We start from the raw sequence: 26,712 nt of genomic DNA, 5'->3' as shown, positions 1-26,712 counted from the left end.
ATAATTAAGTTTGTCTTCATTAATCTCAAGGTGTAGTAAGTCCAAAGCTACTAGTACTCAAGTTTGTGAAATGTTTCTGATGGACGGAAACTCTTTAAATGTCAAATCCTATATCAGACTTGTTTCATGATTATATCTCAGATTTATTCCCCTAAATATTTTTAATGCTTGATTTAACTTTAAAGATTGGAAAATATTTTGGTTAGATAGATATGCTTCAATTAATTAATAACATAATAGGAAGCTAACTCTTTAAGTAACAAATTATATAGATTTTCTAAGCCAGTTATTTAGCTAAAATCAGCAAAATAAAATGTTTCATGGACTGTTAATAAATCACCCCAACACGAATTTACTTAAGTAATAAATTTATAATTGTGTGGAGGGAAGTGTATGGAAAGTAAATGTTCTGGGAATAAAATGTCTTACAGTAACTTATTATTTAATTGATACGTGTCTGTTATTAATTTAATATATTTTCAAAACTATTGTGGATAAAATAGATTTCAGAGCCAATATATTGCTAATAATACAGTTCACACATGGAGTGTTTTATCAATCCAAAAAATACAGATTATCGCTTCCTTGATATCAGGAATTCGATATACTTGTAGAATGATTTTTGTTGATGTTGTAAGTTTTGTTACTTTCATTGTCAGGTGATGATAGGAATTGGCTTTTGGCTCATTGTTATAAATTTGTTGTGTTACCAAGCAAACTGGAACAATTTAATTTCTAACATGTCATTTCCTTCCTTCCAGATTTTTGTTTCTTATGTTGGGACCATCAGGCAAAGCACAGCAATATCATGAAATTGGTAGATCAATAGCTACCTTAATGACAGATGAGGCAAGTTTTCAAGGGAATTACTTCATTATAATAGGCCTTTTGGGTATTTTCATCCTGCGATGGATTTTAACTAAAATATTGTGAAGCTGAGACCTTGCTTCCTTTCATTACTCTTCAGTTAAGCTAATCGTTAAACTACAAAATAAATGCTTATATGAAAAAGATCAGTAAATTTACTGCATTTTAGAAAATATGCGAAGTGCAATTGTAAATAAATTCCATTATAGTTACTGTGTACCACTGTTACTGTGTACTTTTTCTCTCTCTCTCTGCTAGATTATGTATTACGTTGAACTGCTGCTGCTAAGTTAACACATTTCACGTCACATGCTGGCGATAATAAACCTGATTCTGATTTGGAGTCAAATTTAATTTGCTATATCATAAACTATCTTTGAAACCTTTAACAATTAAGATAACTTGTATTAGCTTTAAAACTGCAGCTGTTGAAGGAATATAGTAATCTTACTGGATCTGTACTTAAAAGAAGTAGATAATGAATGTGTTTTTATATATGTATTCCTATCCAAAGATTTTCCACGATGTTGCCTATAAAGCAAAGGATCGTACTGACCTGCTGGCAGGAATAGATGAATTTTTAGATCAAGTTACTGTACTCCCCCCGGGTGAATGGGATCCTTCAATACGAATTGAACCACCAAAATGTGTCCCATCTCAGGTGAGAATCTTAATTACAGTCTCTCAAACACAATAAGATAAAAAGATAATAAAATATAATAAATATAAATACATAAGATAGGCTATATACACATAGATTGAATGTACTAGTGTGTATATATTCATTGTGTACTGTACATAAAGTGACAACAGGTACAGAACTGTTTGTACACAAGATTAAAGATTGTTTAATGTCATTTCCAGTACACGTGTGTAAAGGAGAACAAAATATTTGTTACTTCAGAACGGAAGCAGCACAAAAAAACGCAATAAGATAAAGAACAAAAAATAATATATATACATAAGATAACTTGTATAGATAGATTGATTGTATGTTCATAAATTGAAGCTAGACACAGGTAACTGATGAAAAATGGTAAAGTAGCAGTGGATGGGGGGTGTGGAGGGGTCCGTTAGTGGGAGAAAATGTTAATCAGTCCTATAGGTTCAGGGTTTCAGCTCAGGACTAACAACTCTGACTGGTAGAACAGAATTGTTACAGAAACAGCAACGAAGAATCCTTCTACATCTGAGTATGACTGTATTCCTGAGTCTCCTGAAAGGAAACTATTGGTATGATGAAAGAAGCCCTGAACACCATCAGAGATGGAAGACCTTCATTGCTGCCCGATGCCAGCGGTGTAACGGGCAGTAGTAAAACACTGCTTGGGAAAAGTAAGGATCCAGAGTAACAAATATTTTGTTCTCCTTCACACTTTTGTACTGGAAATTACATAATCTATTCAAGATTAAAGATTGTTCAGCTTTATTCACCATCAAAAATGGTGGATTTTGGTTATTTAAAATGCATTTGTCCATTCTTGATAATTGATGGGAAATTCATTTACACTTGCCCATATTCATAACAGCAGCAGTTTGAAGAATAACAAACAGACTCCTTTTGAGAAAAAATGCCTCTTTTTCTGAAACAATATTTTGTTCACCCTCTCTCAAAGTTCAATAGTTGTTCTTATTTTATCCCTGTCCGTTTGGTTCAAAGTTACACATATTGGGGCTATCAGTTAATTTAGCTTTAGACAATACTTTCTTTGAATACTTTTGATAATGTAATTTAATCTTGCATTTCTAGTTTTAGAGTCATAAAACACTACATCACTGAAACAGGCACTTCAGCTTCTCTAGTCCATTATCGAACTATTAATCTGCCTAGTCCCATTGATCTGCACCCAGACCATAGCCCTCCAAACACCTCCCAATCATATACTCATCCAAATTTCTCTTAAATGTTGAAATCAAACCCAAATCAATCACTTACACTGGCAGGTAGTTCCACACTCTCATTGCTCTCTGAGTGACGAAGATCCCCTTCAAGTTACCTTTAAACATTTCACCCTTCACTCTTAACAAATGAGCTCTAGTTCTAGTAAGATCAGAACAAAAATGGCAAATGAAACGCTGCAGCTCATTTGTTAAATTACTTTTGTTTCATACATTTGTAAAGGAAAAGCGGAAATTCCCTCCCGTTTCAAATTGTCCAACAGTTACCAGTGGAGCCACAAATCACGAAGAACATCATACTGGGCCAGAACTCGAGCGTACTGGAAGGTTTGTTTTACATATTAATTACTATGAAAGTAATTGTTAACTGTGAAATTAATCATAAGTTAGTGCATATAAGCTGTATGATGTTAGTAGAGCAAAGAATGAAACAGCAGTAATGTGTGTTTTAATGCCACCCTTGACTTTTAATTTTTCTGTGTTTTATATACAATATTTTGAATATGTTTTGACCAACAAGCTGGTTTTAAAAGTTTGAAGGTGAGATTATGATAATGTTTTGTAAATACAAGCTGAAACAGAAACTGTTACTTTTTAGAACATAGGCCAGTACAACACAGGAACAGGCCCTTTGGCCACAATGTTGTGCCGAACAATTAAATTAGTAATCAAATGACCAACCTAACTAACCCTCTCTACCTACATGAAGTTCATTTTCCTCACATGTGACTATTTAAACTTCTCTTAAGAGTTTCTAATGTATCTGGCTCTACCACCACCTATGGCAGCACTGAAGCACAGCAAGTCACCGAATCAAACAGGGATAATGAGTGGATATATTCTATTTTCAAATTCTGAACTAGGTGTATTTCCTAACCAGTCCTGGGGATAAGTCACTCTACAGCAGTGGTTTCCAACCTTTGTTATGCCATGGACCCCTACCATTAACTGAGGAGTCCATAGACTCGAGGTTGGGAACTCCTGCTTATCCTCTATATTGCCATTACAATAATTTTGGTGACATTCCTTCCCCAATAAAGTGTTACTTCTTCAAGGTTGTTCAGCTATTGTAAATACTGATGCAAACTAATACCCATTGTATCTAGATGCCCTTATTTTTATTTCAATAGCACTGTTGATAGAGTCAACATTAAACAATCTGATGGAGGAACTCTTCAGGTTGGGCAGCATCTTTGTAGATACGGTCCCCAACTTATCTTTTTTCCACCTTATTTTCTCAACGGTGAAATGGAGTTGATGTTATCATTCTTGTCAATTTTATTTCAAATTCCCCTTTTGAAGGTCTTGCTGATTCCAAGTGGTTTTCATTAGTCTTTGTATCACTACTGCTGACATGAATGGCATCAGCTTTGTTTTTTTCTTTTGTTTTATTCTTTCTTTATCCATTAAAACGTGTTTGTGCCAATTTCTTTTGAGTCAAGCAGAAGTCTTGCTCCTTGCGAGTATAAACTGGTTCCATGTCTTAGTCAATTCTTTGAATAACATCCACCAGTTTTAGTTTCTCTGTATTTCTGTCTGTTGAACAGTACCTTAAACTATGTGGTAAATGAGCATTCATGCATTTTTGGCAGCTAGGTAAACTTGACTCGTGTTAATCATGAACACATGGAGGGGAGGGGCCAGGGTCTAAGAGGAATAAGCAGTTGATGTTTTGGGGCGAGACCCAACATTGTTGGCATGGACTCGGGCCAGAGGGTCAGTATCTGTGACTCAAATCAAATAGTCATTGAATCTGTATCTGTGACTGAGACTAATACAGCCTGCTCCCTACGTTGTTGGCATGGACTCGAGCTAGAGGGCCTGTATCTGTGACTCAAATCAAATAGAGTCATCAGATCTGTATCTATGATTGAGACAAATACAGCCTGCTCTCCTCTTGATTTTAGGTTACATTGTTGCAGAAAATGCCACTCATTACTGAAGACACTGTAGGAAGCCACTGCAATTTTTGAAGAGGCTCCATCAGTGACCATGGTTGCTTTTCCCCTTTACATTAGCACACTTTACCTACTATCTTTCCCATAAACACAAGAGATTCTGAAGATGTTGGAAATCTTGAGTAACACACACAGAATGTTGAAGGAGCACAGGAAGTCAAGCAGCTTCTCTGGAAGGGAATAAACAGCATTTTGGGTAGAGGCCCTTCATCAGGACTGGGAAGAAAGGGAGCAGAAGCCAGAATAAGAAGGTGGAATATCCCTCTCCCCCAAACACCCACCCAACCTTCTCCCTCACCTGGTCGCATCTCTCATCTGCCAGCTTGTACCCCTTCCCCTTCCCCTTCTTATTCTTGCTTCTGCTACCTTCCTTTTCAGTCCTGATGAAGGGTCTCAGCCGTGAAACATTGACTGTTTATTCCCCTCCCGCAATACTGCCTGACTTGCTGAGTTCCTCCATCATATGTGTATGTTGCTCTGGACTCAATTTCCAGCATCTGTGCAATCTTGTGTTTATGATATTCTTTCATGGGATTTGTTTTATCAGTCACTTGCTTTTGTGTAGCCGTTATCAAGACTACATTGTGCTCAGAGGAAACAGTTTTTAAATAGCGTCAGTTGTGTGTGTTTGTGTTTAAAAAGTAGTGATTTTTGTTACTGATAGTTGGTGAGAAATAAGCATCAAGACAATTCAGAACCGTTTTGCTCACTGTGTTTTCAAGCATTCAGGCTTGGAGATGCCAAAAACATTCAGGACTAAAAATGAAACTTTTTTTTTACTACTTCAGCACATATTGGGTTAAGTTTCAAGAGTCATAAGATAATGTTGCAGCTCTATAAAATCCTGGTTATACCACAATTGGAATATTGTGTTCATTGCTGGTCATTTCATTATAGGAAGGATGTGGAAGCTTAAGAGAGGATGCAGAGGAGATTTTGAATTGAATTGGATTGACTTTATTTCTTACATCCTTCACATACATGAGGAATAAAAAAACTTTACATTATCTCTCCGTCTAAATGTGCCATGTGCAATTATAGTAATTTATAATAATTTATAATAAATAGAACAGTTAGTGTAACATAGATTTACCAGGATGGTGCCTGGATGATAGAGCATGTCTTATTAAGATAGTTTGAGTTCAGGGTTTTCTCTTTTGAGTGAAGGAGGATGAGAGGTGACTGATATAGGTGTACAGGATGACAAGGAAAAGACAGAGTGGATAGCCAGGGACTATTTCGAAGGGTGGCTATAGAAAGGGGCCTAATTTTAAGATGATCAGACGAAAGTATAGGGGGGTTGCCAGACGTAAGGTCTTTATATAGAGTGCGGTGCTTGTGTGGAATGCCCTGTTAGGAGTGGTGGTATAAGCAGATACATTAGGGACATTTAAGAAGCTCTTTTATAGGCACATGTATGGTAGAAAAATGGGCTATGTAGGGAGGGAAGGGTTAGATTGATCATTGAATAGGTTTAAAGGTTGGCGCAACATTGTGGATCTAAGGGCCTGTACTGTGCTGTAATGTTCATGTAAACTAATTAAACTATAACTTACTAACAGATGAAAATCTGAAATGCTGGAAATCCACGCAACACACACAAAATGCTGGAGGAACTCATCTATGGAAAAGAGTGAACAGTCGATATTTTTGTCCGAGATCCTTCATCAGAAAAAGATGTCAGACTTAGAATGTGGGGGGGGGGGGGCAGGAAGAAAAACAAGATAGGTGAAACCGGGAGGGGGCGACTGATGAAGTAAAGAGCTGGGAAGTTGATTGGTAAAAGAGATAAAGGGCTGAAGAGGGGGAATCTGGTAGGAGAGAACAGAAGACTGTGGATGAAAGGGAAGAAGGAGAAGCACCAGATGGGCGGGTAAGGAGATAAGCTGAGAGAGCAAAATGGGAATGGTGAGGGAGGGGGCAATACTGGAAGTTCAAAAAATCAATGTTCACGCCATCAGGTTGGAGGCTACCCAGATGAAATATAAGGCATTGCTCCTCCAACCTGAGTGTAGCCTCATCGTGACAGTAGAGGTGGCCATGGACTGACATTTTGGAATGAGAGTGGGAAGTGGAATTAAAATGGTGGCCACTGGGAGGTCCCACTTTTCCTGGCAGAGTACAAATGCTTAGTGAAACAGTCTCTCAATCTACGTCAGGTCTCACCTACATATAGGATGCCATACTGGGAGCAGCGGATACAGTAAGTGACCCCAACAATCTCACAGGTGAAGTGTCGCCTCACCTGGAGGGACAGTTTGGAACCTTGGACGGTAGCGAGGGAGGAGGTGTAGGGGCAGGTATAGTACTTTTTCCGCTTGAAAGTTAAATGTCAGGAGGGAGATCACTGGAGAGAGACGAATGGACAAGGGAGTTGAGTAGAGAGTGATCCCTTTGGAAAGCAGAAAGTTGGGGGTGGGGGTGGCCCCATACCCAGACTGCCTGGCATGCTGAGTTCCTCCAGCATTTTGTATGTATTACTTAACTATAACTTAAATTAGCCTTAAAATTTATTGCATTGTTAACATGGTTGAGTAGTGAGTGAGCTTACAAATATCCTTGTCCAAGATTGAGTTAATAAATGTTTGTTTCTGCAGATTATTATGTGCATTTAAAGTAAGTTGTTGAATTAAGTTTTGTATAAACTTACTAATTTACTTTACAGGATCTTTGGTGGCTTAATCCGCGATATCAAAAGGAAGTGGCCGTTTTACCTGAGTGACTTTAAGGATGCAATTAGTTTGCAGTGCCTAGCTTCCATTCTGTTCCTTTATTGTGCTTGTATGTCTCCTGTCATCACTTTTGGCGGATTGCTTGGGGAAGCAACAGAAAATAGAATAGTATGTATTTGAGTCATTCTTTTTCTTATTTCTACCTCTGTGTCCTGATTATGCAAACAATTGAATTCTTTTGGAAAACTACCTTTTTGTAGGGTCTTTCCAATTAATAATTTATTTGTAATTTGGAAGGAACATGAAAACAATATAAGTGAAGTATTTATTCACCATATACATGTATTAGGAGTTTACTGTGGTGTGTTGATCAACAAAAAACAACATTCAATAAAGAATTATATGAAAATGAAGTTTTATGTTAAAATACGAATATGGGATAAAATGTACAAAATACATAAACACCAGCATTTGTTTACAATATAAACAGCGTTATAAAAATGATTTAAAGTGTTTACAGTGCAGTGGTAATCACCAGAGGGTGGTGCGGTGGGTTAATTAGAATGGTTGATCAGATTAGCTGCCTGGGGTAATAAGCTTTTAAGATGATGTGAAGTTTTTGTTTTAATAGCCCTGTTGTACTTTTCCCAAGGGAGCTTTTGGAAAAGGCAAAGCAACACACACAAAGTGCTGGAGGAAGTTAGCAGGTCAGGAACATCGATGGAAATTAACAAGCAATCGATATTTCAAGCTGAGACCCTTCTTCAGGTACTCTTCTTGGCCTGAAATGTTAACCATTCATTCATTTTTATGGATACCGCCTGACCTCTTGAATTCTTCCAGCATGTGTGTTGCTTTGGATTTTCAGCATCTGCAGAATTTCTCATGGTTTGGAAACAACAGTTTGCTGAGTGGGTAGTGTCCATAATGATACTTCCTGCCCATTTCTTTATCCTGGACACACAGAAGTCCTGCAGTGATGGTGGATTGCTGACCTGACAGTTCACTGTAGCTTTTGTATATCGTGAGAGGATGCTGCACCAAGCCAGAGAGTAATGGCTAATATGGGTCAGATGCTCTCTGTGAGAGCGGAGCAGAATTGTACCAGTATGTTCTGGGGAATGTGGCATTTTACCAACTAAACAGGGGTAAGGCATTCTCCCCGAGTGACCAAACAACCTGCCAGGAACTGACTGGCCTGTTTCTGTTGCTGTTAAATGTGAACAAATGTAAACTAGCTACCATTTTTATAGCACACAATTTATAGTCTGTGCTTCAATATATTAATAATGGTATATTGCTGCGCAGACCCAACAGTTTTGAAGTTTTGAAATGCTGTGGAATTTTGAACAGAAACCTGAAATTGCCAAGCATTTTTAAATATGATAGACTTTTGGTGTAGCTCAAATTCTGAATGACCTGAGCAAATTGACCATGACCTTATAGTGCTCTTGTAGTAGAATAACATAATAATAATGCAATAGTAATGTAACAGTTCTCTCATTGTAATTAAAGTATCTTCAAGTTTAGATACATACATGTATCTTCAAGCTATTGAGCAATATTAAAAGGAGACCTGGCAAAATTATTTCCTTAAGAGTTGGTGTGAATCTACAACTGGCTTGCTTCTATAAAATCATCTCAAAACATTTTGAGATGCATGTTAAAATCCATTGGACACCTGGTTTCAACTTGTAATCCATAATATTATGTTACTAAAAGGTAATAAAAAGAGGCAATATTTAAAGGTGAATAGTTTGAATGGAATATTACAATCAGTTTAGAAAGAGCATATCTGAAATTTTCTTAAGTTTCAACTTTCTTGTTTATTTATTTAATCATTCATTCATAGCAAAGGAAACACAGAAAACCTACAGCACAATACACGCCTTTCAGCCCACAATGCTGTGCCAAACATGTACTTACTTTAGAAATTAGCTAGAGTTACCCATAGCCCTCTATTTTTCTAAGATCTATGTACCTATCCAGGAGTCTTTTAAAAGACCCTATCATATCTGCCTCCACCACCGTCGCCGGCAGCCCATTCCACGCACTCGCCATTCCGTGTAAAAACTTACCCCTGACATCTTCTCTGTACCTACTTCCAAGCATCTTAAAACTGTGCCCTCTTGTGCTAGCCACTTCAGTGCTGGGGAACAACCCTCTGACTATCCGCACGTTCAATGTCTCTCATCATCTTATACACCTGTATCAAGTCTCCTCTCATCCTCCGTCGCTCCAAGGAGAAAAGGCCGAGTTCACTCAACCTATTCTCATAAGGCATGCACCCCAATCCAGGTATCATCCTTGTAAGTCTTCTCTGCACCCTTTCTATAGTTTCCACATCCTTCCTGCAGTGAGGCGACCAGAACTGAGCGCAGTACTCAAATTGGATCTGGCCAGGGTCCTACGTGAGCTGTAACATTACATTTCAGCTCTTAAGGTCAATCCCACAATTGATGAAGGTCAATGCACCGTATGCCTTCTTAACCACAGAGTCAACCTGCACAGCAGCTTTGAGTGTCCTATGGACTTGGACCCCAAGATCCCTCGAATCCTCCACATTGCCAAGAGTCTTACCATTAATACTCTATTCTGTCATCATATTTGACCTACCAAAATGAACCACCTCATACTTAACCGGGTTGAACTCCATCTCAGCCCAGTTTTCCATCCTATCAATGTCCCGCTGTGACCCCTGACAGCCCTCCACACTATCCACAACACCCCAACCATTGTGTCATCAGCAAATTTACTAACCCATACCCCCTGTTCCTTATCCAGGTCATTTATAAAAATCATGAAGAGAAGGGGTCCCAGAACAGATCCCTGAGGGACACCACTAATCACCGACCTCCATGCAGAATATGACCCATCTACAACCACTCTTTGCCTTCAGTGGGCAAGCCATTTCTGGATCCATAAAGCAATGTCCCCTTGGATCCCGTGCCTCCTTACTTTCTCAATAAGTCTTGCATGGGGAACCTTATCAAATGCCTTGCTGAAATCCATATACACTACATCTACTGCTGTACCTTCATCAATGTGTTTAGTCACATCCTCAAAAAATTCAGTCAGGCTCGTAAGGCATAACCTGCCTTTGACAAAGCCATGCTGACTATTCCTAATCATATTATGCCTCTCCAAATGTTTATAAATCCTGCCTCTCAGGATCTTCTCCATCAGCTTCCCAACCACTGAAGTAAGACTCACTGGTCTATAATTTCCTGGGCTATCTTTACTCCCTTTCTTGAATAAGGGAACAACATCTGCAACCCTTCAATCCTCCAGAACCTTTCCTGACCCCATTGATGATGCAAAGGTCATTGCCAGAAGCTCAGCAATCTCCTCCCTCACCTTCCACAGTAGTCTGGGGTGCTTCTCATCCAGTCCCAGTGACTCATCCAGCTTGATGCTTTCCAAAAGCTCCAGCACATCCTCTTTCTTAATATTATAGGCTTATCTACATATTGTGTCAGGAAACCTGCCTGAACATACCTAACATACTCCACCTCATCTAAACCCCTTGCTCTCAAGAGATGCCAATCAATATTTGGGAAATTAGAATCTTCCAGCATGACAACCCTGTTATTATTGCACCTTTCCAGAATCTGTCACCCTATCTGCTCCTCGATGTCCCTGTTACTATTGGGTGGTCTATAAAAACACCCAGTAGAGTTCTTGATCCCTTCCTGTTCCTAACTGATCCCTTCCACCCACAGAGACTCCGTAGACAATCCGTCCTTGACTTCCTCCTTTTCTGAAGCCGTGACAGTATCTCTGATCAGCAGTGCCATGCCCCCACCTCTTTTGCCTCCCTCCCTGTCCTTTCTGATATATCTAAGGCCTGGCACTCTAAGTAACCATTCCTCTCCCTGAGCCATACAAGTCCCTGTAATGGCCGCAACATCATAGCTCCAAGTACTGATCCATGCTCTAACCTCATCCGCTTTATTTAGTTAATTTAATTAATTTAGCGGTACAGCCCTTCAAGCCATGCAGCCCCAGTAACCTCATCATCTTGATTAATCTAATCATGGGACATCTTGTAATGAGCTTTCCCAGGACTGTGGGAGGAAACTGGAGGACCCAGATAAAACCCATGCATTCCATGGAGAGGACATATAGGACTCCTTACACAATGGTGCAGGAATTGAACTCTGACCTCTGGAATGTCCCAGCTGAAATAGTATTGTGCTAACTGCGACACTGAGAAGGGAAATTTTGGATTTGCTCTTTCTGTGCATTATATAAAGGAAAAAAAGGGAATTAAATATTGGCAAAATACTTCCAGGCTTTATTTTTGATAGCATGATGCTAAAACAGCCTTTAAACTACTTGCCACAGGATGACAATGGTTAGAATCTTTTGTTTTTTATTGCATTGTGTATCATTAAGTTTTAACAACCAAGCTTTACTCCCAGTATATTAATCTTCAACAATTTGTCTCATCTTGAATACGATGGGCTTGCAGCATTGAATTAAAATATGTAAAATAAGCTTAAAAATCTACTGGCGTAAGAAATCAGTACAAAGTCAGAAAATGCTGGATGTGCTTAACTGACAAGTAATATTCACGAAGGGATAGAAGTCGAGCCAAGCCTGAGATCAAAGACTTTTCATTAAAGGGAGAAAACAAGTACAAAGCTGCTTCTTTTCCAAAACTGAATGCGTGGAGAGAACATTGCAAATTTAATTTATTTTCCCTTCCACTTCAAGCTGTTCTCTTAACATTTGAACCTAACAGACAGACCATCTTCACCCCCCCCCCCCCCACAGTAAATTAAAGCATCTTTTTTCAGTTCTCGTTAACCTGAAATGTTGACAGTTTCTGTTAACATGGATGCTGCCTCATCTGGTGACTTCTACATTTCTGCTTTTGTTAAAAGTCCCTACCAAAAAAAGAGGGCTAAAAGTAATTAGTCAGTGTTCACTGATGCACAATATTTTTAAACCTCTCTTCTTTACCCATAAAACATGGGAGCAGAAACTTTGCTCCTGCTTACCAATGCAGTAACTTGAGTTTCCCCACCCTTACCAACCACACACCCTGTTAAATGTGCAAACACATAATTGTTTATTTTGTTTCTACCTGCAGAGTGCATTGGAATCTCTCTTTGGAGCTTCAATGACAGGAATTGTCTATTCTTTGTTTGCTGGACAGCCGCTGACCATTTTGGGAAGTACAGGACCTGTGCTTGTGTTTGAAAAAATATTATTCAAATTCTGCAAGTAAGATTTTATTAAATATTTTACTATTTTTTGGAAATGAAGTTACCTGTAGTACACATTCATTGTGTGTGTGCATGTGGCGTGCTCTTGTTTGCCTCCTTGCCAAAGTTGAGCAGAGCAAAGTGTAAACATAACTTTTGCAGTGAAGAGAAAAGTGGAAAGGATGCTAAGACTACTTGGCACTCTTGAGGTTGTGGTTGAAGAGGGAGAATTCTTGCTTGTGAGCTTGATGTTTGTGTATTCAAATCCTGCTGCAGAGACTCGAAAACACAAATCTAAGGTGACTCACAGGAGGGAAGATTTACACTGTTGGATGTGCCACTGCTCAGATGAGATGTCAAATATAGGCATGATTGCATTCTCCGTCAGATGTGAAATATTACAATGAAACTACATAACAAGGAAGTGGTAAAGTTATTCCTTGTGTCCTGCAGAATGATTATCCCTTAAGCAACACCACTTTAAAAAGTCATATAATTAAGTCATTATTCCTGAGTCCCAATGAAGGGTCTCTGGCCTGAAACGTCGATGTTTATTCCCCTCCATTGATGCTGCCTGACATTGCTTCAGTAACAGCATTTCAGAAGTATTTATAATCTTTGAGATGTTATCTAGTTGTGGCAATCATGAAAAATTTCTGGTCATTGCTTGGGGAGTGAACTTATGGATGGCATCAGAAAATTCTTTGTTTACAGATATTTGTTTACAGATTGTGATGGTTACAGTGCCTGGCATTGCTCAGTCTGTTTTGGCACTCATTGTTTCTGGCATTGAATTTAAAAGTGACCATTTTCGTATTGCTATTTGTTCATGATATCTGGATGGCACGTGGAAGATACCTTAGATCTATTTCCTACTCCACAAGTGTTTAAAAATATATGACTATTACAGGAGTCCGCTTTCACAACATCACTGGCATAGTTATTTTTGATATAGAATTTATTCAGATCTACAAACCTTTGTATATTCAAACATAGGTGACATTGAACTAAATTATAATTCTGAGCAATCTTATTTCCATCTAAATCAAAGGAGGATAAGGAGAAACGTCTTTTTTTTTGATCTTGGTTATCCAAAATCTCTTAAAGGTTCTATGCTAAGATTTAAAAAAACAACTTAGGTATTCCTATGGGAAGACCAATTTACAGTATTGGGTTTCTCCAACTGCACTACCAACTTCTTACAAGTTTGTTTGAACTAACTTGCAGTTAATAACCTGTAACTAACTTGGAGATAGATGACCCAATAAATTTGCAGCAGATATCTTGGTCTTCAAAATAAGCAGTGTTTCTCCTAGTCTTCTGTCACTTTGTAAATATGGTGGAAGGGATCATCTTTGTGCTGTTTTGGAGACAATGTGTTTTGTGAAGTGTCAATTTCAATCATAATTTTCTTTTGTGATGGCTTGCATAAAGAGTTGTGGGACCTAAGTTTGAAAATTTTGAACCAAGGCCAGTGCATCCTACAGAAGCCACAAGCCACAAAGGAAACAAGATCAGGCTCACTTTAAAACTGGTTTTAAAAGTCATTGTGTACAGTATTTGGTCTTTCAATAGGCAAGTTATAACATTATTATACCAGGCAATAAGGCATTGTTCTTCAGCATAATAGTGTGCTTACTCAGTCTGATATGTTAAGAGTCCTAGAGCAGTGAGACAGGCCCGTCAGTCTACCATCTTGCTGAGCTGGTGTCCTCCCAGCTAGTTGCAATTTCCTGTGTCCAGCCCATATCCCTCCGCACCATGTACTATCCAAGTGCTTCTTAAATGATACTACTGTACCTGACTCAATCACTTACTCTGACAACTCATTCCATATACTCATCATTCTCTGTGTTGGGGGGGGGGGGGGAGTTGCTTCTTAGATTTCTTTTAAATCTTTCCTCTCATCCTAAATTTATGCCCCTTAGTTTTCAACTCCCCCACCTTGGAGGAAAGACTTACCACCATCTTATTTATTTCTCTTATAATTTTATACATTTCTATAAGGTCACCTCTCATTCTCCTGCATTCCAAGGAATAAAGACCTAGTCTGGCCTAACTCTCCCAATAACTTAGGACTACTGGTCATGATGACACTCTCAAATCTTTTCTGCACTCTTCCTAGTTTAACCACATCTTTCTTATAACAGGGTGACTAGAACTGTACACAGTACTCCCAAGTACAACCTCACCAATGACTTATTCAACTGCAACTCCTATACTCAATGCCCTGACTGATGAAGAACCTTTTTCATTAATGTGTGTACCTGCAATATCTTAATGAACAATGCACTTGTACTCCTCGATTTCTTTGTTCATTACACTACCATTCATAGTATACTGTAAGCTGGTTTGATTTTTCCAAAATGCTAGAGTTAATTCCCAGGATTAAAGGTTAATCTAATGGAATCATAGTTAGTATATCTGAAGGACAACAAGACGAGCCTTAATTCTGAGGAAGAAGAATTATTTTTGTGACTGGCTTTTGCAGGAGAGTTTTGGTTTCCCTTATTGTAATTTCTGAAGTATTTAGGCATAAATCAATGCAAGATCTGTTAGCTTGATAATATAACAAGTCAATCATATCTGACAACATCACTCTGGTCTCTGGAAAGTCTGGGAATGGAGCAGTCATTCTTTGACTTGATTTCCAGCTTGGATAGATCTCCTCTCTCACAGATCAGGAGAAACTTGGTCTCGAGCTCACTTTTGATAGCCTGATTACTGGAGAGTGGAGTCATTGAATTGTGAGCCTCATGGTGTCAAAGGTTGATCTCAGAAGCCAGTTTAATTAGGACTTATTCCTGCACCATGTGTGTAGCTTCTTTGTTTTGTTTCATTGATTTTTTTCTTCATATTTGATTAACCAATTCTATTAGAAACCTGAACAGTTAGAATTGAAAAGGCAAAAAGCAAAAGTCAGGTGTCTAACTGACACTTGTAAGTTGCATGCTTTAGAAATCAATTGCAATCTGGTCATCATCCCTGAGATTAACAAGTTAGTAGAGTTATTGCATTGTGATTCAAGATTGTTTAATGTCATAATCATAAACGAGAAAATCTGCAGATGCTGGAAATCCAAGTAGCACATACAAAATGCTGTAGGATCTCAGCAGGCCAGGCACCATCTATGGAAAAGAGTACAGTCGACGTTTCAGGCTGAGACACTTTAGCAGGACCAGATCTGTTTTCCTTGATAATCTTAATAAAGAAAATGGTTGTATCATTTGTACTGGTCCAGAAGCATGTTGTTACAATGGCATTGACAGCCAACATAAAGTAATAGGCTACCCATTAAAGTCAATCAGGCAAATACTTCAAACTGCTTTGTGATTCTGAATTAGTTTGTACACACGCAATTGTAATTACATTGATTTTGCATTTTGTCAGCAATAGCTCAGTTACCTATTTCTTTTAACAGAGAATATGACCTTTCGTATCTGTCACTCCGTGCCAGCATTGGACTGTGGACTGCATTTCTGTGTATTGCACTAGTTGCCACAGATTCGAGTAGCCTGGTTTGCTACATCACTCGCTTTACAGAAGAGGCCTTTGCAGCTCTGATTTGCATTATATTCATTTATGAAGCTTTGGAGAAGCTCTTTGACCTGGGAGAGAAGTATCCATTTAATATGAACACTAATCTGGAGACACTTACCCAGTACTCGTAAGCAGAAGCAATTGATGCATTTTTCTTTGTTTACTGTAATTTTGATGGCATTATCATCTGCTTCCATGCACCTTGTGTTATTGAGGGGGAGACAGAGCCTGGGCACAAGCCTCTGGGCTTCAGTCAAGTACAAAGTATGGGTAAAGGGTGTCAGTGAAATAGAAATACAATATGCCAGGAATACTTACTGAAGCAGGTCAGGCTGCAGAGTGGGAAGATAGAAGTGGTAACGTGATCTGTCATTGATGTTTTGATCCCATCATCAGAGCTGAGGCACATGGATGTCCCTGAGTCAAATGACGCAAAGGAGGATTAGCCCTCTGGGTCATTTGGGAGAGAGGTCACAGTCTGACATATATGGGCCATTGTCCTAATAAACTAAATAATAAATTGCTTCAATAAAAATACAAATCTGTTACCCTAAGTTGGTAACTTGGTTTATTATTGTCACATGTATAGTGAAACATGTTGCTTTGCTTGCCATTTTATACAGATCACATCGTCATCGAATACATTGAGGTGGTACCAGGGAAAAACAATAATAAATGTGGAATAATGTATTACAGAGGAAGTGCGGTGCAAGCAGGCAATTCATTGTAAGGGTATGGTGAGGGAGACTGAGGTTAGGAGTCCATCTTATTGTACGAGGTCCGTTCTGTAGCCTTTTAACAATGGGATAGAGGCTGCCCTTGAGCCCAGTAGCATATGCTTTCAGACTTTTGTATCTTCTGCCTGATAGGAGGAGAGAGAAGAGATGACGTCTGGGATAGCGGGTGTCTTTGAATATGTTAACTGCCATCCCAACGCAGCAAGAAGCAAAGGCAGAGTCCATGGAGACCTAGATTAATAAAAGTACGCAAGAAGGTTCTGAAAGAATCAGAATCCGGTTCATGGTGACTGACATTAGTCATGACTTCTGTTGTTTTTCAGTAGCAGCACAGAGCAGCTATAAAAAATTACTATGAATTTCAATACAACTAAGTACATAATTCAAAAGAGGAACAGTGAGGTGGTGGTCATTGGCCGTTCAGGAACCTGATGGCAGAGGGGAAGAAACTGTTCCTAAAATGTTGGGTAGGCATATTTAAGCTACTGCAGCTCCTCCCTGATGGTAGCACTGAGAAGAGAACATGTCCCGGATGTTGAAGAATGTCTGCCAGATTCTTGAGTCGTCCGTTGAGAACATTAGATCTGGTTTCTCAAATGCTCATTCATAAGTATGAGCTGTTCATAAGTTGGGCATTTGTAAGCTGGGAAGGACCTGTATCTTGTAATCGTTTATACAGTCTTCCCATCGGCACATTAACTGTTGCATGTTACTGCTATATTATAGTTGAGACTACACTTCACAAGTATTTCACTCAATGTCCTCAAATAAAAAAGAGCATAAAAATCAGGTCTATTTTTATACAAGAAAATTATATTCATCTGCACCTCTATTGAAATGGTGATTACTAATGTCCTTCTCTTTTCCACCACAAACCTTGTCTCCTATTCTGCTCACTCCATCACCTCACTGAAATATATTTTGATGACTTTAATATTCAGTCCAGATAGTATTTATTTAGTTTATACCTATAAAGAAGTGTTAATTATAATGAGCTGAAACAGGTATCACTTAGAAGGTTGGAGAGGACGTTCACAAGAATTATCTTGGGAATGAAAGGGTTAATGTAGGAGGATCATTTGATTGCTTTAGGCCTGTACTCACTGGAGTTTAGAAGACTGAATGGGAGGATCTCATTGACCCCTATTGAATATTGAAAGCCCTAGATAACTTGGTTGTGGAGAGGATGTTTCTTAGAGTGGGTAGCCTAGAACCTGAGGGCACAGCTTCAGAATAGAGGGATGTCCATTTAGAACAGAGATGAGGAGGAATTTCTTTAGCCAGAGGGTGATGAATCATGGAATTCATCGCCACAGACAGCTGTGGAGTCCAAGTTATAGGGTATATTTAGAGTGGAGGTTGATAGGTTCATGATTAGTAAGAATGTCAAAGGTTACAGAGAGAATGGGGTTGAGAGAGTAAATAAATTAGTCATAATGGAATGGCGGAGCAGTTTCAATGGGCCAAATGGCCGCCTTCTGCTCCTGTGTCTTATCTTCACGCAGCGTATCATAATGCAGTTTAAAATAGAATGCATTGCATTACAAAATATGGGAAATCCATGTGGAGGAGTTGTAAACAAAAAAAGCCAAAACACTTGATGAACTGATTTAGATCAATATGTCAGAACTCCTGTTTAATGCAATAATATCTGCGGATATCTCTTTCTTGAAAATGTTAACAGATCCAGATATATACAGTAACAGAAAACATTATTGCATACATTTGTTACATGGTTGGTAAATAATAATATGAACATTGGTTAAAGAATGTGGTTTACTTTCTGCTTATGGCCAAAAAATCAATAAGAATGGATAATTCACCACAAAGGAGAAAAGTACTGATTTCTGTGTATTTTCCTGCAATGTTTTTTAAAAGTTGATTTTTTTGTTTGTTTGGATAATTCTTTCTTAGATGTGCCTGTGCTGAACCATCTAATCCTTCCAATAGCACATTGAAGTTTTGGCACCAAAATAATATATCTGCAGATAATGTTTCATGGGGGAATCTCACAGTTTCAGTGAGTATCATGTTTAGATGTCTTTATGCACCAATCTGTTCTATTTAAAACTGCTTTGAAATGCCTTGAATAGTTTGTCTTTGGTGAATGAAATGTATCAGCCCAGAATGAAGCAAGCAAATGTCACAGTCATAGAGTACTACAGCACAGAAACAAGCCATTCTGCTCATCTAATTTATGCCATCCCGTTATTCTGCCCTGGACCATAACCCTCCATACCCTTCCCATCCATGTACTTATCCAAGTTAATTGTAAATGTTGAATTTGAACTTGCATCTACCATTTTCAATGGCAACTAGTTCCACACTCTCACCACCCTTTGAGCAAAGTTGTTCCCTCATGTTCCCCTCAACATTTCACCTTTTACCTTAACCTATGACCTCTAGTTCTAGTTGCACCCAAGCTCAGTGGAAACAGCCTGCTTGCATATGCCCTACCTACAGCACTCTCAATTTTGTATGCATCTTTCAAATTTCCCCTCAATCTCTTATGCACCATGGGACAAAAAGGTCCTAACCTATTCAACCTTTTCCCACAACTCGGTCCTCAAATCCCATCAACATCCTTGAAAATCTTCTGTTGTTTTTCACTCTTATTCATATTTTTCTTGTTGGTAGGTGACCAGAACTGCACACAACACTCCAAATTTGAGCTCACTAATGTCTTATGCAACTTGAACATGACTTTCACATAATGTTAATGTTTTGAATGAACTTTACCAATATTTTGCTTAATATGTAGCATGCTTTTCTGAATGTTGTGTAAATTGCTTTTACATTCTCCATTATATTTTTATTTTCCTTCAGGAATGCCAGAAGTACAGTGGGATGTTTGTTGGTCCAGCCTGTGGCCACCATGGACCTTATGTTCCTGATGTCCTCTTCTGGTCAATCATTTTATTCTTTTCAACATTTTTTCTTTGTTCCTTCCTGAAGCAGTTCAAAACTAAACGTTACTTCCCAACAAAGGTAAAGTATGAACTAACTGTGCTGTATTTATATTTTGAATTTTTTTCTGATTTAAAAAAGTGGAATCTATGTCATTCCAGACTTGAGCATGTTGTTATCTCCAAAGTCCTACAGTAAAACTCTGATGTTCTGCAATGCTATTAATTATGATGGTTAAGGAATCACTCAACTGGTTCTATTTCCTTGCTCCAATTTAATCTTACCTAGGCTCTGTTCTGGTGCTCCATTTACACCCTCTGTTGGACATGTTCTCACACTTCCTCAAAACTCATACCCTTGATTCTGTTTCCCATTCTCCCTTCTAAACTCTACAGCCTTTTCTCACTCTCCCTTTAAACTCTGAAGCCCCATTTCTGCACTCCTTTTAAATCTACAGCACCACTTTTCCTGGGTTCTCTAAGTTTTTTCCTCTCTTTCAACTCGGCTGATTCACTGGAAAATTTATTATATAACTGTGTAATACTTTAAAACAAAAGTAAACTAAAAGTATGTTGGATATAAGTAAACACAATATCCAGCAGTTCCAAACATTTGCCAGTCCTATTACTTATGCATGGAACAGGAACTATGATGTTGTAGTATGATTAAACGTTTTTACTGAGTCACGCTAGTAACAAAATTTTGTGGGAAACTTTCAGTGCGGGAGGAACAAACTGGGCCTGACAAGACAAAAGATCATGCAAAAGACAAAAGACAGTGTCTCCTGCATGTAGGAGGCCCAATCGATTCATCGTGCAAGTAATCGGCTGCATACACAACCGCCACATTCTTGCAATCAATACGGTACAAGTTCAACATAACTAAAGTCATATTACAGCATTGAGCCGTGCATCAGGACCCGAAATGTTGACAATTTCTTTGCTCCTACAGATACTGCATGACTTACCGGGTTCCTCCATCAGATTTTGCTCCTGATTCCAGCATCTGCAGCTTGTGTCTGTTTCTTTCGAATGAGAGGTTAAGTTATTAAAGAGTCTTGGCAGGGTAGATGTTCACCTCGATGGAGTACCTAAAAGTAGATTCTCAAAATAAGGATCAGTTATTCAGGAATAAGTGGAGGAGTATTTTTTTCATCCATAAGTGACACACACACACACACACACACACACACACACACACACACACACAAAAAATATGCTGGCAGAACTTAGGCAGAATTTATGGAGGGGAATCTTAGAAAGGATGTGCTGAAACTGGCGAGGGAAATGATTCCAGGATTGAATGGCTTGTCAGATGAAGAGTGTCTGATGATTCTGGATGAGGGGAGACCTCATTGAAACCTATAGAATGGTGAAAGACCTTGATAGAGTGGATGTGGAGAGGATCTTTCCTGTGGTGGGAGAGTATAAGACCAGAGGACACAGCCTCAGAATAGAAGGGCGTCCTTTTAGAATGGAGAGGAGGAGGAAGTGCTTTAGTCAGCGAATGGTGAATCTGTGGAATTTGTTGTCACAAGCAGCTGTGGAGGCCAAATCTTTATGTATATTTAAGGCAGAGTTGATAGATCCTTGATTGGTTGGGGCATGAACGGATACGGGGAGAAGGCAGGAGATTGGGGCTGAGAGGACAGTTGGATCAGCCATAGGCTCGATTGTCCAAATAGCCTAATTCAGAACATAAGAAATAGGAGCAGGAGTAGGCCATACGGCCCATCAAGCCTGCCCCGCCATTCAGTAAGATCATGGCTGATCTGTCCATAAACTCAGCCATCTACCTCCCCTTTCCCCATAACCCTTAAGTCAAGTCACTGTTATTGTCATTTCGATCACAACTGGTACAGTACATAGTAAAAATGAGACGTTTTTAGGACCATGGTGTTAAATGACACAGTACAAAAACTAGACTGAATGATGTAAAAAAACAACGCAGAGAGAAAAAAAAAAACACAACAACAACTACACTAGACTACATACCTGCCCAGGACTGCATAAAGTGCACAAAACAGTGCAGGCATTACAATAAATAATAAACAGGACAATAGGGCAAGGTGTCAGTCCAGGATACGGGTATTGAGGAGTCTGATAGCTTGGGGAAAGAAACTGTTACATAGTCTGGTCGTGAGAGCCCGAATGCTTTGGTGCCTTTTTCCAGACAGTAGGAGGGAGAAGAGATTGTATGAGGGGTGCATGGGGCCCTTCATAATGCTGTTTCCTTTGTGGATGCAGCGTGTAGTGTAAATGTCTATGATGGCAGGAAGAGAGACCCCGATGATCTTCTCAGCTGACCTCACTATCCGCTGCAGGGTCTTGCGATCTGAGATGGTGCTATTTCCGAACCAGGCAGTGATGCAGCTGCTCAGAATTCCCTTATTAATTCCCCTACTATGTAAAAATCTATCTAACTGTATCTAATTCAGCTCCTGTATTTTATGGTGTTACTGATGCTCAGGTGCTTTCTTGCTATTTGGATAGTCTGTAGTGTCAGTGATTTTTTTTTATGGTCACAGTGTTTCCTACATTGGACAAGAGATTTCATTAGTCTATTTTAATATTTTGCGACTTTTTCACTAAAATAAAATCTTGCTTTATTTGTATTGTCCACAGTAGAAAAACATGGCAATTATGATAACTGAAGGTCATGGGTTAAAGGTGAAAGGTGAAAAGTTTAATGGGAACATGATGGGAAATTTCTCTGAGGTTCGTGCGAGTGTTGAAAGAGCTGTTAGCGCAGGTGGTGCACACGAGCTTGATTTCAATGTTTAAGCAAAGTTTGGATAGGTACATAGATGGCAGAGTGGAGTGCTATGGTCTGGGCAGAGGTCAATGGGCTAGGCAGTTTAAATGGTTTGGCACAGACTACATGGACTGAAGGACCTGTTTCTGTGCTGTGCTTTTCTATGACTCTTGACAATTCTACTAATACTAAGTACCCCAGAATCTGTCATCTTTATAATTTACTACTAGTGGTATCATTTGTTGGTTGAGTTTTTTATTAGTAAAAGGACACTTACTTCTGGCATTGTATTGAACAAATTTTGTTCATTGTCATTGTAGGTGAGAGCCATCATCAGTGATTTTGCTGTGTTTATTACCATTCTTACTATGGCATTGATCGATTTTCTTGTTGGCGTACCCTCACCAAAACTTACAGTGCCAGACCGGTTTGAGGTAAGAGCATTGTTCTTTTTGCTATTCCCAGACTATTTTGATAGATCATCATTATGTGTCATGTCTTAAGACATGGCCGATCATGGTTTTCCATCTGTCTTTAATCTGTCTTACCATCTGTTCTTATTTCTACCCATGACTATGACATAGATCTTGGCAAGTTTTACTACAGAGCTGGTGTAAAAAGTTTTACAGAATTTTTTTTACAGTGTCTTTACAAGACAGGTGACCCTAGACATTAGCAATGCTTTTTGGAGTTTGTCTGCCTGTCATCAGTGGTTGCATAACCAGGACTTGAGATGTGCACCAGCTGCTCATACAACCATCCACCACCTGCTCCCATGGCTTCATGTGACCCTGATCGGGGCTGGGGGACTAAACAACTGCTACAACTTGCCAAATATCTCTGTGTTATATACACAGTGGCCACTTTATTATGTGGACACCTGCACATTAATGCAAATATCTAATGAGCTAATCATGTGATAGCAACTCAATGCATAAAAGCATGAGGACATGGTGAAAGTTCGGTTGTTGTTCAGACCAAAAGTCAGAATAGGGAAGAAATGTGATCTAAATGACTTGGACTGTGGAATGATTGGTGCCAGACAGATGAGTATCTCAGAAACTGCTGATCACTTGGAATTTTCATGCACAACAGTTTCTAGAGTTTACAGAGATTGGTACAAAAATTTTTTAAAAATTCAGTGAATGGCAGTTCTGTGGGTGAAAACACTGTTAATGAGAGAGGTGAGAGGAGAATGGCTGGATGGTTCATGCTGACAGGAAGCTGACAGTAAATCAAATAACTATGCATTACAGTTGTGGTGTGCAGAAGAGCTTCTCTGAACACCAACAAATTGTACCTTGAAATGGATGGGCTACAGCAGCAGATGACAATGAACATCCACTCAGTAGCTAGTTTACTGTATACAAGAGGTACATAAGTTTATATATTAATAATCTGGATGAAATCATAGATGGTTCAATTAGTAGAATTGCAGATGACGTGAAAATTAGTGGAATTCTGGGTAGTGAGGAAGTTGGCCAGAAGATGCAGCAGCATAAATCTCCTTCTGCAATTGGATCCTAGATTTCCTTACTTGTAGACTCCAGCCAATTTGGATTGGTAGCACCATCTCCTCCATGATTTCCATCAGCAAAGGTGCACCACAGGATTGTGTGCTTAGCCCTCTGCTTTACACCTGTGACCGTGGCAAGTTCATAACTCCCTGAAAGCAGCCACACCAGTGCATAGGATGGTAGAGAAAGTGTACAGCATCCTTGGCTTCATTGAGGGAAAATTGTGTCTAACTGTTGACATAGCAGTTACACATAACTTTGACTTGGTCACATATGGAGTAACATGTACAGTTCTGATTGCTGAATTATAGGAATGACGTGGAGGCTTTGGAGAGGGTGCATTAGAAACTATGATTGGTGTGTATTAGCTATAAAGAGAGTTTGGTGCCATGGTAGCATATCAGCTACAGATTGGGGTGTGGGAATTCAAAGTTCAGCTCAGGCTACCTCTCTAAGCAAGTTTGTACTTTCTTTCCTGTGTGTTTCCTCTGGGTGCCCCCACTTCCTCCCACAGTCCAAAGACGTACAGATGAGTAGGTTAATAGTTCATTGCAAATAATCTTTTGATTAGGTTAGGGTTAAAACAGTGGGCTACTGAGCGGCGAGTCTTGAAATGCCAGAAGGAACCTCTCTGCACTGTATCTCTAAATAAAGTAGGTTGTTTTAAATTTTCCATGATCTTTAAACATCCTGTTATGAAAACATTTGCCAATGCAAATAATTTTGATCTTGTAATCTGCTATCAGATTTCCCCTTTCCATTCTATGAAGATTTCTAATTTCTCTGCTAAATCTGTCATTGCTGAACTGATCTAGGAAATGTTACTTACACCCTTCATGTAATATTTTCATTTTTCATGAAGTGTGGTGTTCTCACAATGAAATGATCTAAATAAAAGTATTTTTCTCAGCACTGTTTCAACTACTTTTTGTCTTGCATCATTGGGCTATCATTCTTCCAGAAGGGCCTGTTCTGTGCTCTATCTATAAACAAACGAATAAGTAAATAGATCACTATTTCTTGCTATTAACTTTAAAACGTTTAACATTTTCTTAACATTTTAAGTCTTGATAAAGGGTCTCGGGCTGAAATGACAACTGTTTATTCCCCTTTTTAGATGCTGCCTGACTTGCTGAGTTTTTCCAGCATTTTCTGTTCAAGATTTCCAGCATCTGCAGGATCTCTTGTGTTTTTAATAACTGTAGTTTGTTTTTCTCTTGCATGCAGCCTACCCGAAAAGACAGAGGTTGGTTTATAGATCCACTTGGACCGAACCAGTGGTGGACAATGCTTGCTGCTCTTGTTCCAGCTTTGCTTTGCACTATCCTTATCTTCATGGATCAACAGATCACTGCTGTTATCGTCAACAGAAAAGAACACAAGCTGAAGGTATTTTATTGCTTATGACAATTCCCTTGCATGTACCATTCAACCCATTGAGTCTGCTCCACCATTCAAACTTGGATGACTTGTTAAGCCTCTCAACAACATTCTCCTAGTAACCTTTTATGCCCTTACTAATCAAGAATGTATCACCCTCTATTTTAAATATAAGAACATAAGAAATAGGAGCAGGAGTATGCCATTCAGCCTATTAAGCCTGCCCTGCATTCAATAAGATCATGATTGATCTGTCTGTAAGCTCAGCTCCATCTACCTGTTTTTTCTCCATAACCCTTAATTCCCCTACTATGTAAATATAGCCAATGACTTGGCCTGCACAGCCACCTGTGGCAATGAATTCCACAGATTCACCACCCTCTGGCTAAAGAAATTCGTCCTCATCTTCGTCTTAAAAGGATGACCCTCCATTCCAAGACTGTGCCTTTTGATGCTAGACTCTCCCAATCCTCCCAAAAGAAATTCCTCATCTCTGTTCAACACCTCTTGACTACATTAAATTATTTCTAAAATCTGGAATTATCCAATTAGATTATTCTTGACCTTTCAATTTTTCTAGCCGTAGTGGAGTGTATGAGGCCATTTGTCCATGGGCATTGACTGTGTTGCTGATGAGGATCAAAACTATTAAAAGCTGTGGTGAATGATTGACATTAAGCCTTTGGCCCTCAGATTTATCTTGTATATTTATCCTAGCTGGTAATGGCTTTTCCCTTGTTGAAAGCTGTGTATGCTTTTGCAGTTTTCCCCATTTGGGAGAAATGTGTTACTTCTGCTTTGTGTTCATAAGAAACTCATGGGTTCTTGAATTGGCAGCAAGTACCACAGGAATCAGTGAATGAGGCCACTTGGGTGATCATCTCAGTGGAATAGAGTCCTATCAGTTCTATCCCATAGAGTTTTAAATGGGGCATCAAGACACTTAGTATTTTTAACAGAGAGAAATAATAAAATTACTGGAATATCTGGAGAAGAATAATAAAATTACTGTAAATTTCTCCTCCCTTGCCCTTCTTTTTTCCATTCCCCATTCTGGCTCTCTCTTACCTCTTTTTTCTTCTTCTCAACTGCCCTACACACACTTCCTTTTTCATTCTTCTATCATATTCCTCCTTCTTCAGCCCTTTATCATCTCCACCTATCATCTTCCAAAGTTCAATGTATGTATACCATATATAATCTTGAGATTCATCTTCTTGCAGGTAGCCACAAAACAAAGAAACACAACAGAATTCACAAAAAAAAAC

The 26,712-nt window shown here is 39.0% G+C and overlaps 1 protein-coding gene across 6 annotated transcripts in view; it reads left to right on the top strand.

The window, feature by feature from the left end:
* Positions 1-26,712, top strand: part of LOC132378251 (sodium bicarbonate cotransporter 3-like) — a 136,454-nt gene that overhangs the window by 80,665 nt on the left and 29,077 nt on the right. For 4 of the 6 annotated variants that reach the window (XM_059945012.1, XM_059945009.1, XM_059945008.1 and 1 more), the window contains 10 exons: positions 762-849; positions 1,382-1,528; positions 2,990-3,093; positions 7,390-7,564; positions 12,495-12,628; positions 16,031-16,276; positions 18,801-18,906; positions 19,713-19,874; positions 22,868-22,981; positions 25,292-25,453. In XM_059945012.1, the coding sequence (XP_059800995.1) occupies positions 762-849; positions 1,382-1,528; positions 2,990-3,093; positions 7,390-7,564; positions 12,495-12,628; positions 16,031-16,276; positions 18,801-18,906; positions 19,713-19,874; positions 22,868-22,981; positions 25,292-25,453 (1,438 nt within the window). The other 2 variants (XR_009506945.1, XM_059945011.1) reach the window with 2 other exon arrangements.

Source organism: Hypanus sabinus, chromosome 20 (genome assembly GCF_030144855.1).
Source record: "Hypanus sabinus isolate sHypSab1 chromosome 20, sHypSab1.hap1, whole genome shotgun sequence".
NCBI lineage: Eukaryota > Metazoa > Chordata > Chondrichthyes > Myliobatiformes > Dasyatidae > Hypanus > Hypanus sabinus.
The sequence above is the reverse complement of the archived record's forward strand: the minus strand, read 5'-3'. Positions and strand labels throughout refer to the sequence as shown.